The sequence below is a fragment of the Coregonus clupeaformis genome, chromosome 14, assembly GCF_020615455.1.
Source record: "Coregonus clupeaformis isolate EN_2021a chromosome 14, ASM2061545v1, whole genome shotgun sequence".
NCBI lineage: Eukaryota > Metazoa > Chordata > Actinopteri > Salmoniformes > Salmonidae > Coregonus > Coregonus clupeaformis.
In genome coordinates, this window is record NC_059205.1 from 28,186,043 (window position 1) to 28,200,425 (window position 14,383).

The window sequence follows — 14,383 nt, forward strand, 5'->3', positions numbered from 1 at the left end:
CTGAGCATTGCATTCTCTCAAGATGCAGAAATAAATAAATCATTTTTCCTAGGGGCTATAGCCCTATTCACACGGGACTAATATTACTAGAGAACGTTGGTTATGTATTTATTACCCCAGAATGTCCGTTATTCCAGAGGACGGTTCGGACGGGATACGTTTTTTCCAAACTGGCCCCTGTAATTTTTTTCTTTTTATATATATATATATATATATATAAATATAAATTGACAGTTATATATAGCTGTAGCTCAGTTGGTAGAGCATGGCGCTTGCAACGCCAGGGTTGTGGGTTCGTTTCCCACGGGGGGCCAGTATGAAAAATGTATACACTCACTAACTGTAAGTCGATCTGGATAAGAGCGTCTGCTAAATGACTCAAATGTAAATGATGGAAGCCTGGAGGTTTTTTTTGTAAGTGTGAAGATGTTTCAACCAGTCCAGGCGATAACAGACTACACTGATAACTCGAGCTTGCTTCCCAAGTTTCTAAACCCTACCAAACCGTCTTTGGTATAGTGTCGCCATAATATTTTAATTGAGGAAGTGTGATCATAATCATTAGGCTATTTTAGCGATCCGCAGTTGAAGACATCCTAAATGCCCCCCAGCCTTCAGATGTGAGCTAAACCGCTAACTTGCACTTGATATGCGTTTTTAGGCTATGGATGAGAAAGTGAACTTTTTCCAAACGTTTAGCTCAGTTGTATGCTGCTTTGCGATCTATTAACAGCAAGGTTTGCATTAAATAGGTGCAATCTTTTTTTATGATGCATATGGCGATGTTCAATTCATTCGCACAAAACATATAAACAAAAGTATTCACTGTGAAAGTTGATACATGTAGGCCCTTCATATATAGGCTATGCGCAGCATTTCGTTCAATTGATCGAATCAGTTATAGTTTTCTTGCTCAAATATCGAGCAACACCTGTAAAACTCAGACATTTTTCTCAAAACACAAGGATGTCGATTCGCACAGGACTGGTATTATCAGAGGACTTTGGAGTTTGCAAAAAAACAGTAGGTTATTCTGGTTAGTCATTGTCCAGATTTCAATTTCCATTTAACCCATCTAAACAGTAGGCTACAGTTTCCTTGACATGCCATAGGCCTGAAGTCCCGTCTTGTGACTGTCGAATTTGTATAGCGCCTCACAATCATGCTCTTTTACCACTTCAAATATTTTCCGAACATTTTCTGGCCCTCCCTTCTCTTTATTTTTGACTCTCCTTTCACAGCATTTGTCTTATTGAATTGAAGTTCGACAATGCCCTTTTTGCCTCGGTGGCTTGATGTTAATTTTTTCTGCCGGTTCCCAAATGCATTATTTGGCGATTGGCTGTGTAGGCAATTTGACACTCGTACAGTTAAACCCTAAAGTTTAGGTTTATGCACTAATACCAGATAGCCTGAAATAATGAAAGAAAAACCCTCAATGTAGACAATGTTGACATTGCACAATAATTATACATTTTATGGATTTTTAAAGGTATTGTTTCTCTTTATTCAACCCACCCGCCCTACAGCTACACAATATTTAATGACCCTAAACACATCCAACCGACGGATATAACCGCAGGCACTGCGGGTTATGAGTCAACCCGCGCATCACAAGGAGCTGCTGCGCTGCGCTCTGCTTGTTTCAGCAGAAGGTGGGGGAGGGGCGACAGAGGAGCAGGGACTGGTGTGTGTATGACGCTGTAATCCATAGCGGTGAAACTACCACGCCCGTTTTAGGATATTACAACAACAGACTTACTTAAAACAACAAAGTTTTTTCCCCCTCGGACATCATTGCACATCATTGTGCGATAGAACAGCAGAGTATTTACTAGAAAAATATTTACCACGATGCTGGATGCTCCTCTGCTCCGTTTTCATAAACAAAACAATAACAAATTGGCCTGGGGCGACCAGTGGCGCTGTTTCACCTTATGCGGATCTCAGCTTTAAAATGCTTCTACAAATGTATGTTAATCCCATTTTTTTATATCATTTCTCAAGTAGGGATCATGTTCTTTACTTTCTTGGAACCATGAAACTGTAACTGCTGGAAATTACTGCATCAAAATGTTCTGATTTTAATAGTCCTTGGCTTTATTTTTAGGTCAGTTGAACTGGGATGCAGCTGGGCTCCCCCCTTTTCCATGCATTCTTGTGCCAGTTGTGACCCATGTGAATAAATAAATTGTTCTGTTCAGCTTTGACCATATTTGGCTGAATACTACCTTCACCAGGTAGTATCTCAAAAACGTGTCTGAGACAGCTAAATCGTGGCCAAAATGGTGTATAGTGTAGAGTGAAACACTGTAGTGCAGTCAGCGGAAAGAGGTTTCCTTCACTGCTTTATCTGCCAGAAAACACAAATACTTTGAGACTGTATGCCAACCAAATGTAGAGAGCGTGTCAAAAGCACTGGTCAAAGTAGGGCCTAACTGGTGTGTATGCAACAAGTTCTAGTTTATTGACATTTACATTTTAGTCATTTAGCAGATCCTCTTATCCAGAATGACTTATAGGAGCTTGCTCAAGGACACATCAACAGATTTGTCACCTAGTCGGCTCTGCGATTCGAACCAGCAGCCTTTTGGTTACTGGCACAACGCTCTTAACTGCTAGGCTACCTGCCGCTCTATATATAGTGCATTCGGAAAGTATTTAGACCCTTTGACTTTTACACATTTTGTTACGTTACAGCCTCATTCTAAAATTGATTCAATTGTTTTTCCCCTCATCAATCTACACACAATACCCCATAATTACAAAGCAAAAACAGTTTTTTAGAAATGTTTGCAAATTTAGCAAATAATTTAAACGGAAATATCACATTTACATAAGTATTCAGACCCTTTACTCAGTACTTTGTTGAAGCATCTTTGGCAGTGATTACAGCCTTGAGTCTTCTTGAGTATGACGCTACAAGCTTGGCACACCTGTATTTGGGGAGTTTCTCCCATTCTTCTCTGCAGATCCTCTCAAGCTCTGTCAGGTTGAATGGGGAGCGTCGCTGCACAGCTACTTTCAGGTCTCTCCAGAAATGTTTGATCGGGTTCAAGTCCTGGCTCTGGCTGGGCCACTCAAGGACATTCAGAGACTTGTCCCGAATCCACTCCTGCGTTGTCTTGGCTGTGTGCTTACGGTTGTTGTCGTGTTGGAAGGTGAACTTTCGCCCCAGTCTGAGGTTCTGAGCGCTCTGGAGCAGGTTTTCATCAAGGATCTCTCTGTAATTTACTGTGTTAATCTTTCCCTCGATTCTGAATAGTCTCCCAGTCCCTGCCGTTGAAAAACATCCCCACAGAATGATGCTGCCACCACGCGTCACTGTAGGGATGGTGCCAGGTTTCCTCCAGACGTGACGCTTGGTATTCAGGCCAAAGAGTTCAATCTTGTTTTCATCAGTCTGAGAGTCCTTTAGGTGCCTTTTGGCAGGCTCCAACTGGGCTGTCATGTGCCTTTTACTGAGGAGTGGCTTCCTTCTGGCCACTCTACCATAAAGGCCTGATTGGTGGAAGGCTCTCCCATCCACACAGAGGAACTCTGGAGCTCTGTCAGAGAGACCATCGGGTTCTGGGCACCTCCCTGACCAAGGCCCTTCTCCCCCGATTTCTCAGTTTGGCCGTGCGGCCAGCTCTAGGAAGAGTCTTGGTGATTCCAATCTTAATCCATTTACGAATGATGGAGACCACTGTGTTCTTGGGGACCTTCAATGCTGCAGACATTTTTTGGCACCCTTCCCCAGATATGTGCCTCGACACATTCCTGTCTCTGAGCTCTACGGACAATTTCTTCGACCTCATAGCTTGGTTTTTGCTCTGACATGCATTGTCAACTGTGGGACCTTTTATATAGACGTGTGTGCCTTTCCAAATCATGTTCAATCAATAGAATTTACCACAGGTGGATTCCAATGAAGTTGTAGAAACATTTCAAGGATGATCAATGAAAACAGGATGAACCTGAGCTCAATTTCGAGTCTCAAGGGCCTGAATACTTATGTAAATAAGGTATTTCAGTTTTTTATTTTTAATACATTTTCAAAAAAATCTTGAAACCTGTTTTTGCTTTGTCATTATGGGGTACTGTGTTTAGATTGAGTTAAAAACAAATATTTTATCAATTTTAGAATAAGGCTGTAACAGAATGTGTAAAAAGTAAATGGGTCTGAATACTTTCTGAATGCACTGTACACTATATATACAAAAGTATGTGGACACCCCTTCAAATTAGTGGAATAGGCTATTTCAGCCACACACGTTGCTGACAGGTGTATACAATCGAGCACACAGCCATGCAAACGCTATAGACAAACATTGCCAACCGTTGGAAGGAGTGGTGTAAAGTTTGCCGCCATTGGACTCTGGAGCAGTGGAAACGCGTTCTCTGGAGGGATGAATCACGCTTCACCATCTGGCAATCAGACGGAATAATCTTGGTTTGGGGGTGCCAGGAGAACGCTACCTGCCCCAAAGCATAGTGCCAACTGTAAAGTTTGGTGGTTGAGGAATAATGGTCTGGGGCTGTTTTTCAAGGTTCAGGCTAGGCCCCTTAGTTCCAGTGAAGGGAAATCTTAACGCTACAGCATACAATGACATTGTAGACGATTCTGTGCTTCCAACTTTGTGGGAACAGTTTGGGGAAGGCCCTTTACTGTTTCAACAATGCCCCCATGCACAAAGCGAGGTCCATACAGAAATTGTTTTTTCGAAATCGGTGTGGAAGAACTTGACTGGCCTGCACAGTGCCCTGACCTCAACCCCATCGAACACCTTTGGGTTTAATTGGAACGCAGACTGCGAGCCATGCCAAATCGCCCAACATCAGTGCCCAACCTCACTAATGCTCTTGTGGCTGAATGGAAACAAGTCCCCGCAGGAATGTTCCATCATCTAGTGTAAAGCCTTCCCAGAAGAGTGGAGGCTGTTATAGCAGCTAAGGGGGGACCAACTCCATATTAATGCCCGTGATTTTGGAATGAGCTGTTTGTCCACATACTTTTGGTCATGTTGTGCGCTTCAGATATCTAGTGAGAGTACTGACAGATGTTCATCTGCTGTTGAGCTTTTTTTTTCTGTTCTGAATTCTCAGCCTGAGTCGGTGGACAAAGCCTCTTTAGTCATACTTACTAATGATAAAAGCTTGCCCTGCTCTAACTGGTTTCCTCTTAATGTATTCTCTCCTCCTCAGATAAGGACACCATCAGTAAGATCCGGGACCTGCGGATGAAAGCAGAGGACTATGAGGTGGTCAAGGTTATCGGGAGGGGTGCTTTTGGAGAAGTGCAGTTGGTGAGAATCACCATTATGGTTATGCTAATTTGTCCTGAGTGAATCAACTTTAATTTGTCTGTCTGCTTGCCCTTTATAAATCTGGTACAGACATACAGAAGTATGAAATTATTATATGGCTTAAGTCTTTTTTTTTCATCTGTATGAAAGCCCAGTATACATCCTAACTGGACTCTGTTCTCCCGTCTCTCCCAGGTAAGACACAAAGCCACGAGGAAGGTGTACGCCATGAAGCTGCTTAGCAAGTTTGAGATGATCAAGAGGTCGGACTCTGCTTTCTTCTGGGAGGAGAGGGACATCATGGCCTTTGCCAACAGCGCCTGGGTTGTGCAGGTATGGATCATTGAATAACACACAGTTCTTTATAGTGACTCCCGTCTCGTCCTCACTTTGCCTACTAGGAACAATCTGCAAGGAAGGACGGTGATTGAGTTTCAGGCCAACAACAGAATATTCATGCAATTTCTATTTTTTGCTCTTTTCCTTTCTATTCCTCCTATTTAGGTTTGGTCACTAACCCTAAGCTCTTCCCCCCCAGCTGTTTTATGCGTTCCAGGATGACCGCTACCTCTACATGGTGATGGAGTACATGCCCGGCGGAGACCTGGTCAACTTGATGAGCAACTATGACGTCCCTGAGAAGTGGGCCCGTTTCTACACCGCTGAGGTGGTGCTGGCTCTGGACGGGATCCACGCCATGGGTTTCATACACCGGTATACTCTTACTGGACTTCTCTTTCTCTCCTCGTCTTATCCTCTCTTCACTTCCACTGTAAAGGTTGCTCTTGAATGTCTCTACTTCTACCTCAGTTCTGTAGTGGCAGTTCTCGCCACTCTTCCAAAACCTCCCTGAATTTGAGAAAGCTGCTCTTTCTCTCGACTGGGATTTAAATCGGCAGTTTAATGTACCGTTGTTGGTTTGAGAATGCCTTGGTTGTATAATATCATGTCTTAGGTTTGAGAGCTGCTGGTTTGTTATATTACTGTATTTTTTGTCTTTTCAGGGACGTGAAGCCTGATAACATGTTGCTAGACAAAGCAGGCCACTTGAAGTTGGCAGACTTTGGGACCTGTATGAAAATGAACAAGGTAGCTATCGCACTAGCCTTCCAACGCACCATGACTGATAATGAGGAGTTAGTTGACACTTTAACACCCTGTAGAGTAGACTGTAGAGGTCTTCTCGGATCCCGAAATGGAGATCCGAACTGAATTGGATCTGCGAAATTCCTATCCGACACCAACATGTTTTTTTTTTTTGAAGATAATACCGGATTCGAGGTGGACCAGATCCAACCCAAAATATGTCAGAGATGAGGGAGAATCGAATCCAAATTGGCTCGGGTCTGTATCGGACCCAAATGGATCCGAACGATGATAAATGCAGCTTTATTGCTGCGCAAGCCAGGATAATTTTTTGACTTGTCTGGCAGGAAGTGAACGTTAACGTTTCACATACATTTTCTCTTGTAGGCCTATCTATAATGATTTAGTTGTGGTCTACAATACAGCTTAGTATTTTAATTAATGACATCCATAATTTAAAATGTCGACACAAGAAGAAGGGAAGGAGTGTGTGATGAAGAAACACTATAGATGCATCTCTCTCCAGAATGTGCTCTCTGTCTCCCGCTAATCTCTCTCCAGAATGCGCTCTCTGTCTCCCGCTAATCCGTGTGCATTCATTGTTTCATTTTGTGAATTGTTTGCCCTTTGTTTTTTTAAATATATATTTTGCTTGAGCACACAGGAGTATCCCAATTTGGGGATGTCTGATAGTATTTCTGATTGTCTTATGAGCTGCGGAGGTTCTCAAAGTATTATTTTTTTGTCACCTCACACAGAAAGTCAACCGTGTTTTACATCCATTGCGAATGACAATAGATCCTCACTGTATTTCAAAAATCTTTCCAACACTCCTTTTCAATAATACTAAGTATGGACCGCGCCTCTGTGTGAAATTGCAACATATTGCTGATCCCATATCTCCAGTGGAAACGTCATAAAATAGGCTACCTGAACACTTCTCCTTTGCGCAAATACAGCTGTGTCAGTTCCGAGCTCATTGGCGAAGGAAACAGTGAGGGCCCAGTTGAAACAGTGTTGCATGGTATACCGAAACTTCGATACGTTTTCGATTCTAGAACATGAAAAACTGTTCTAGAATTTGTTAATTTCGGTACTTCTGTCAAATGTGTCTCACATAGTCTACTGATTGAGAGCGAATCAAGTCTATCAGTGCAGCCAGTGTCCCCTTATAGCGCGAGAGCACTGTGCCTGCTCCACTTACTCATTGCTAGCTCTAGCCTGTCCTGAGGAACCACTGCACTCAGTGGGAGTCTGGGCTGCATCACTGCTTATGCAGCACAGAAGTTAAAGTTGAAATTGTTAATTACTGTTTGCCAAGCAATGTCCATACAGTCTAGAACACTACAATGTAAGACAATACCGGTAGCTTCTAGCTTTGTAGGCTAACTTTCCTTGCTAGCTTACAGCTGAAGCGAACATCCAATTCACTACCCTAGTACCTTGTTTATGATACCATAACTCAAAATATTTCAAAGCTGATTGTCACCAAAAACGTTATTAATTCACTTAGTCTCCCCCACCTCACGTCTCTCCCAGTCAAGATCATCTTAGCTCTAGCCTCGAACTGACTGTGTGTGTGAATGATGGCATGGGTCTTTAAGAGACAGTGCACACTTTTATGAAAGAGATTGCTTTATCTATGCAAATGTTGTTGATCAGTAGAACTAAATAAGTACCAAATGGATTGTTTTTCATCTGTAACCCCATGAAATCAGCCAAAACAAGCTCCTATTGAATATGCATTCACCTGTATTGTGAATAGGCCTAGGCTGCATCTTGATTGACATTTTAGTCATTTAGCAAACGCTCTTATCCAGTGAGTGCATACATTTTTCATACTGGCCCCCCATGGGATACGAATCCACAACCCTGGCGTTGCAAGCACCATGCTCTACCAACTGAACTACAGGAGGGCAGTTTATCAATAGACTAGAGGTTTACCATTCAAATAAATGATTACCATTATGTAGTTAGTTTGGTTAAAAAACAGTCTAATTGATTGTTTGATTGTATAATTGTTTCATTAATGCATACATAAAATCATCTAAATGTTCAAATGTATTGATATTGAACTCGAAAGATCTGTCTGGATCAAGTGCCATCTGTGACAGGCTAATACGCCTTCTTTTTTTGCTGTGGTATCGTTTTGGTATTGAGTATCGTGATGTTATCGAGTTTTGTGATACTAAACCTGGTATGGAAGTCAACATTCTGGTATCGTGACAACACTAGCTGCAAGTTCGCTATAGTGAGCTCAAGCCAGACAGAGAGAGAGGCAGACAGGCGGAGGAGAGAGATTAATGCTTTTGAATGAATCGACTGCCATGCATAGCAAATTTGATTTATAGAGGATATTTATTTTCATCAGGATATCTTCAAATATAATTAAGGATCTGATCGGTATTTCACTTATTTTCAGACAGATCCGAGGTCCGTGGACACCGAGCGTGATCCGACCCGGGATCCGAGGGTTAACTACAGAATTTAGCATAGTGATATTCAAATAATATCATGACTTTTTTTTTTTTGAATATCCCCCCCCTCCCAAAAAATAAATTGGTCTTGTCTCTCTTGACCAATCAAAATGAAGCAAATGCACATGGCAGAGGAAAACCGCTAACACAACAGTGAAAAGAGAAGTCAAGATTTTCGCCATTCATGATAGAACTGATTCTGAAACAAAAAGGTTTTCTGGTGAGTGTCCACGTCTTGTGGAAACTACATTAGGTGTGCGCCTGTTATTGCTATTTGAAGTGGGAAAATTGCATACCGATGTCAGGGCAGACTGGAGGGCTAAATGCGCAGCCCTAGCTCAACGCACCGTTAGAAAAACTACATTTAAAAGTTTATTTTATTTTATTGAATTAAGAATTTCAAATGTCATGGTATATCCTTGTAAGTAACTAACAATGTCACAAGGATAATTGTAATTTAATTTAGACAAAGCTTTTTAATTGTTTTTTCCAAAAATTAACTCACTCAAGTAATCGAATACTAACAGCTGTTTAGATATTGAATTAATCGATTAACCGTGCCCGTCTCTAGTGACGGTTCATCAATCTTTAGAACAGTTTAGCAGTTTCTAACACATTTACTTTGCATTTTTCCTCTTACATATCAACACGTAGGCCTACAATTGATTTGCTTTCTTGAACTGTGACAGCTTATGTATTTTAGGCAGAGCATATAAGCAGAGGTACGATGCGACACAGCAGTGTTTATGAATACAGTAGAATAGCCGTTTAATATGATGCTGTGTTTCAGGATGGTATGGTACGATGCGACACAGCAGTGGGAACGCCAGACTACATTTCGCCAGAGGTACTAAAATCCCAAGGAGGAGATGGATATTATGGCCGGGAGTGTGACTGGTGGTCCGTGGGAGTCTTCCTGTATGAAATGCTCGTCGGTGAGTCGCTATACGAGACCTTTTCTCACACTGTTACGATGGGGAAACAAACTGATCATATGAACCTCCTATTGTATTTCTGGAGCAGAGTATTCCCATTAACTCGCAAACAGGACATAACAATTTCCCCTTGTTAGTACTTAACATCTTTCCCTTGTTTTGTCATGTTGTATAATTTTGCACTAAACACACCATGAATCCATACTATACAATGAGGAAGTTGCAAAGAATACTATCATGTGTTTCACATTGCCCACTGGCAGCAAATCACATGTTGACTAAAGAAAACATTTCACACACTGAACCTGGGTGGATGTGGTCTCTGGAATGACCCCGGACTTCCAGTGTTTTTGTGTTTATAGCCAAGTGTGTGCTTTTTCAGTATGTTTATTTGTGATGGTTTTGTCGCTACCTATTGTAGACATTCCAGTAACCTAAAGGAAGTGGATAGGATATTCAACCTGCAGATTCAAAGATTATGGTTAGGCATAGAGATCAACGTTGGTTACGGTTAGGGTGAAGTGTAGGTGTAAAGTTAAGGTTAGCAAACCACCATTGTGAACCATTGAAAATATGTTGGCTGTGTATACACTAGCTAACCCCAATGCCTGTGGTTTTGTGTGCCTATAGGTGACACACCGTTCTACGCTGACTCGTTGGTGGGGACGTACAGTAAGATCATGAACCACAAGAACGCCCTGACCTTCCCTGACGACAGTGACATCTCCAAGGATGCCAAGAACCTCATCTGTGCCTTCCTGACTGACAGGTAAGATGATGGTGGTTCGGAGGGGCCTGAGTTAGAAAGGGATAGTGCGAGATCTTGGCAATTAAGCCCTTTATTTACTTGCTCAGTCAGCTGAACTCATTGAAGGAAGTTAACGGTAGTTTTGCAAGCAATTGCTAACTAGTTAGCGCTATGACTGGAAGTCTATGGGAACAGCTAGCATTGCGCTAACACTTCAAACTGCATACAGAGACAACAAAATTGTATCCATGAGTTCATCTGACTCTGGGTAAATAGATAAAGGGCTTAATTGACAAAATATCGCACTATTCAGAGGGGTTGGGTTAAATGCGTAAGACACATTTCAGTTGAGTGCATTGTTGTACAACTGACTAGGTATCCCCTTTCATTTCTTGTTTCACCAATGATTTTCCACATGGACAAGTAGCTAGAAAGGGAATAGTGTTATGATCTCATTGATTTGATTAGACTTAAGTCTTTGAGTAATCACTCAAACATCGAGCTGTGATCTTTTGAAGAGATATCAATCATGCCTAAATGCTTTCACTGGGTTGTGCTCAGAGACTGTTAGATGCAAAGCCATAGACTCTGAATAATAATGGATATTATCAGTGGATTGCAGAATCACTAAACTGTACGTTGTTCTATGTTCCTGTGTTTAATTCGTCATCAGGGAGGTAAGACTGGGTCGCAACGGGGTAGATGAGATCAAGAGACATCCTTTCTTCAAGAATGACCAGTGGACATGGGAGAACATTCGAGATAGTGAGTTCTGTTCAGGTTTCATGCTTCCTTTGTAACGCTCCTCTCCTTTCACTCTGTATTGCTCTGTTGACAAATGTTACAGATAGCCAGACATGCTATAATACATGTTTTCCAATTGACCTACTAAAGACAGTCACAGGAAATGTCAGAATATGAACCATTCATTTCAGTCAATAAGCACTGAATTCCACGATTTCATTGTGTGAACCTGGATGGTTGCTTTGAGGGTGAGAACGGGGAGGAAAGCTTTCCTCGGTCATGTCCAGTAGGGATAAAAACATTTTGAAACTGGGAGGTACTACCTAAACTTGTCCAATAAGAAAGACTCATTTTGGTTTCTGTTGCAAAGCATTTTTGCTGCGGTGTACCCTACTGAACAGGAGCCTGGCGTTAGTATTCATGTGGTCTCCGGCTGCAGCGGAGAGATTAGAGGTGGGGGGCTAAATGTAAATCCAGTCAGTGGCTGTAGCAGCTCTCAGGGTCACTTTAGCTTTAGCAAAACGCAGACCATCCAAAAAGCTGCGTTTTAATAGATTTCACCTGCATTCTAATTAAACAAACGGACAATAAATACATATACATGGGTCTGCTCAGTGTTCTAGAATGCAGGAAAATATGGGTCAGTTCAAGAGGATGTGAAAATGTAGTTTTCTTTACCCTATCATGTCATTATAATCAATAATCTGAATGATATTATTGCCGTAATATACTTGTAGCCCAGAGTTCAGGTGGGCCTTCGTGCTTCAGCAAATAAAGGAAAGGAGGGGTGCTCAACAACAATGACAAAAATCATGAGAAGGGTTTACCAAGAAATACTTCCAAAAGGACAAATTCGGAAAAAAAGGAGTTGGAGCGCTCAAAAAAAAGAAAAAAAAAGGTGGAGATTGATTTCTTATTGCTCACTTTACTTGTAGCCTACTCAAAAGTGTTGACGAAATAAGAACACTATAGGTGCGTTGGAAAAATGACACGCTCACGACACGCATCTGATTAGTTCATAATTACATTTACATTTACATTTTTGTCATTTAGCAGACGCTCTTATCCAGAGCGACTTACAAATTGGTGCATTCACCTTATGATAGCCAGTGGGACAACCACTTTACAATGTTTTTTTTGTTTTTTTTTTTCTTTGGGGTGGGGTAAGGGGGGGTAGAAGGATTACTTTATCCTATCCCAAGTATTCCTTAAAGAGGTGGGGTTTCAAGTGTCTCCGGAAGGTGGTGAGTGACTCCGCTGTCCTGGCGTCGTGAGGGAGCTTGTTCCACCATTGGGGTGCCAGAGCAGCGAACAGTTTTGACTGGGCTGAGCGGGAACTGTGCTTCCGCAGAGGTAGGGGGGCCAGCAGGCCAGAGGTGGATGAACGCAATGCCCTCGTTTGGGTGTAGGGACTGATCAGAGCCTGAAGGTACGGAGGTGCCGTTCCTCTCACAGCTCCGTAGGCAAGCACCATGGTCTTGTAGCAGATGCGAGCTTCAACTGGAAGCCAGTGGAGTGTGCGGAGCGTGACGTGAGAGAACTTGGGAAGGTTGAACACCAGACGGGCTGCGGCATTCTGGATGAGTTGTAGGGGTTTAATGGCACAGGCAGGGAGCCCAGCCAACAGCGAGTTGCAGTAATCCAGACGGGAGATGACAAGTGCCTGGATTAGGATCTGTGCCGCTTCCTGTGTAAGGCAGGGTCGTACTCTGCGAATGTTGTAGAGCATGAACCTACAGGATCGGGTCACCGCTTTGATGTTAGCGGAGAACGACAGGGTGTTGTCCAGGGTCACGCCAAGGCTCTTTGCACTCTGGGAGGAGGACACAACGGAGTTGTCACCCGTGATGGCGAGATCATGGAACGGGCAGTCCTTCCCGGGAGGAAGAGCAGCTCCGTCTTGCCGATGTCGTCAAGACATAATGAATAAGATTGTTTTAATTTCATTCTTTTACATTCTTCATTGTAACCACAATGTAACAAATAGGCTAATCAAACCCTGGTTCGAACTCTAGCAAACAAACTAGTGTGAAAACGGCAACATAGCAAACGTTGTCAATGTGCACACTTGCCCAATCTTACTTCCTCATCTCCCTCTCTCGCATTGCTCTCTATTTTGTCCTTTTGGCAGCCTGGTCAAAAATGGTGCGTGCCTTATTAAAGTAAGAATTCCGGGACTCCGGTGCCCCCATTGAAATTGTCTCCCGCCACATACACCCTCCCCGCAGAGAGAGAGCGAGTGGTTGTAAGCGAGAGGTTGGGAGGATGGATGAGACGTTTCAGATCATTTCAGCGAGTCTTCTTAAATAGAAAAAGTTGGAACTTGAAATTCAATGTCATGGTCAGTACCTGCGTTTTCAGCATGCAGCATAGATTTTGTTTCTGCATGGAAAATGCAGAATTCTTCGTTAACGCTACCCCTGACTCTTTATGGGATTTATAGTAAATCATCTGAAGTGCTGCAGTCAGCACTTTGGCTTTGCCACACGAGAGACTGTTTATATAATATAAAGGGGAAGATAAAGACTGACATATTTGACAGTAGAAGATTGTGATAAGCAGAGATGAGATATGAGAGTGATGTAAAGTGTGCTTCTTGCACCAAAAGCCAGTTTTAGAAGTACAGTACACGCCTCAGTTTATGACTGACATTTCCTCTACAACATGATCTCAACTCAGTGTGGCTCTGCACCAAGTCATAGAAAACTAGGAGAATACCTCTCCATCTGCAGTGAGTCATGTTTCTCTCTTCTCTCCACCTTCTGTCCATCTGCGTTTCCAGCGGCGGCTCCGGTGGTGCCTGAGCTGAGCAGCGACATCGACACCAGTAACTTTGACGACATCGAGGCGGACCGGGGAGATGAGGAGACCTTCCCCATACCAAAGGCCTTTGTGGGCAACCAGCTGCCCTTTGTGGGCTTCACCTACTATAGCAGTCATCAGTAAGTCTCACTCAGCATAGCCAGGCTTCTACTACTACAGCAATCATCAGTAAGGCTCTTAAGGCCCTTTTCCTGGAGAATTTCCATTGAAACTGATTTTTAGTCCAGGACTAGGCTTAATCCGTGTCGGCAAAATGGTGTCCAGAGTATGTGTTGGCTCTGT

The 14,383-nt window shown here is 42.7% G+C and overlaps 1 protein-coding gene across 3 annotated transcripts in view; it reads left to right on the forward strand.

The window, feature by feature from the left end:
• Positions 1–14,383, forward strand: part of LOC121581060 (rho-associated protein kinase 1) — an 88,605-nt gene that overhangs the window by 47,324 nt on the left and 26,898 nt on the right. For all 3 annotated transcript variants that reach the window (XR_006003160.2, XM_041896421.2, XM_041896422.2), the window contains exons 3-10: positions 5,188–5,288; positions 5,484–5,621; positions 5,827–6,002; positions 6,293–6,377; positions 9,642–9,786; positions 10,417–10,555; positions 11,208–11,299; positions 14,061–14,220. Coding sequence is in view for 2 of the 3 variants with exons in the window: in XM_041896421.2 (XP_041752355.2) it covers positions 5,188–5,288; positions 5,484–5,621; positions 5,827–6,002; positions 6,293–6,377; positions 9,642–9,786; positions 10,417–10,555; positions 11,208–11,299; positions 14,061–14,220 (1,036 nt within the window). In the remaining variant the exon portion in view is untranslated. The remainder of the gene's footprint in view (positions 1–5,187; positions 5,289–5,483; positions 5,622–5,826; positions 6,003–6,292; positions 6,378–9,641; positions 9,787–10,416; positions 10,556–11,207; positions 11,300–14,060; positions 14,221–14,383) is intronic.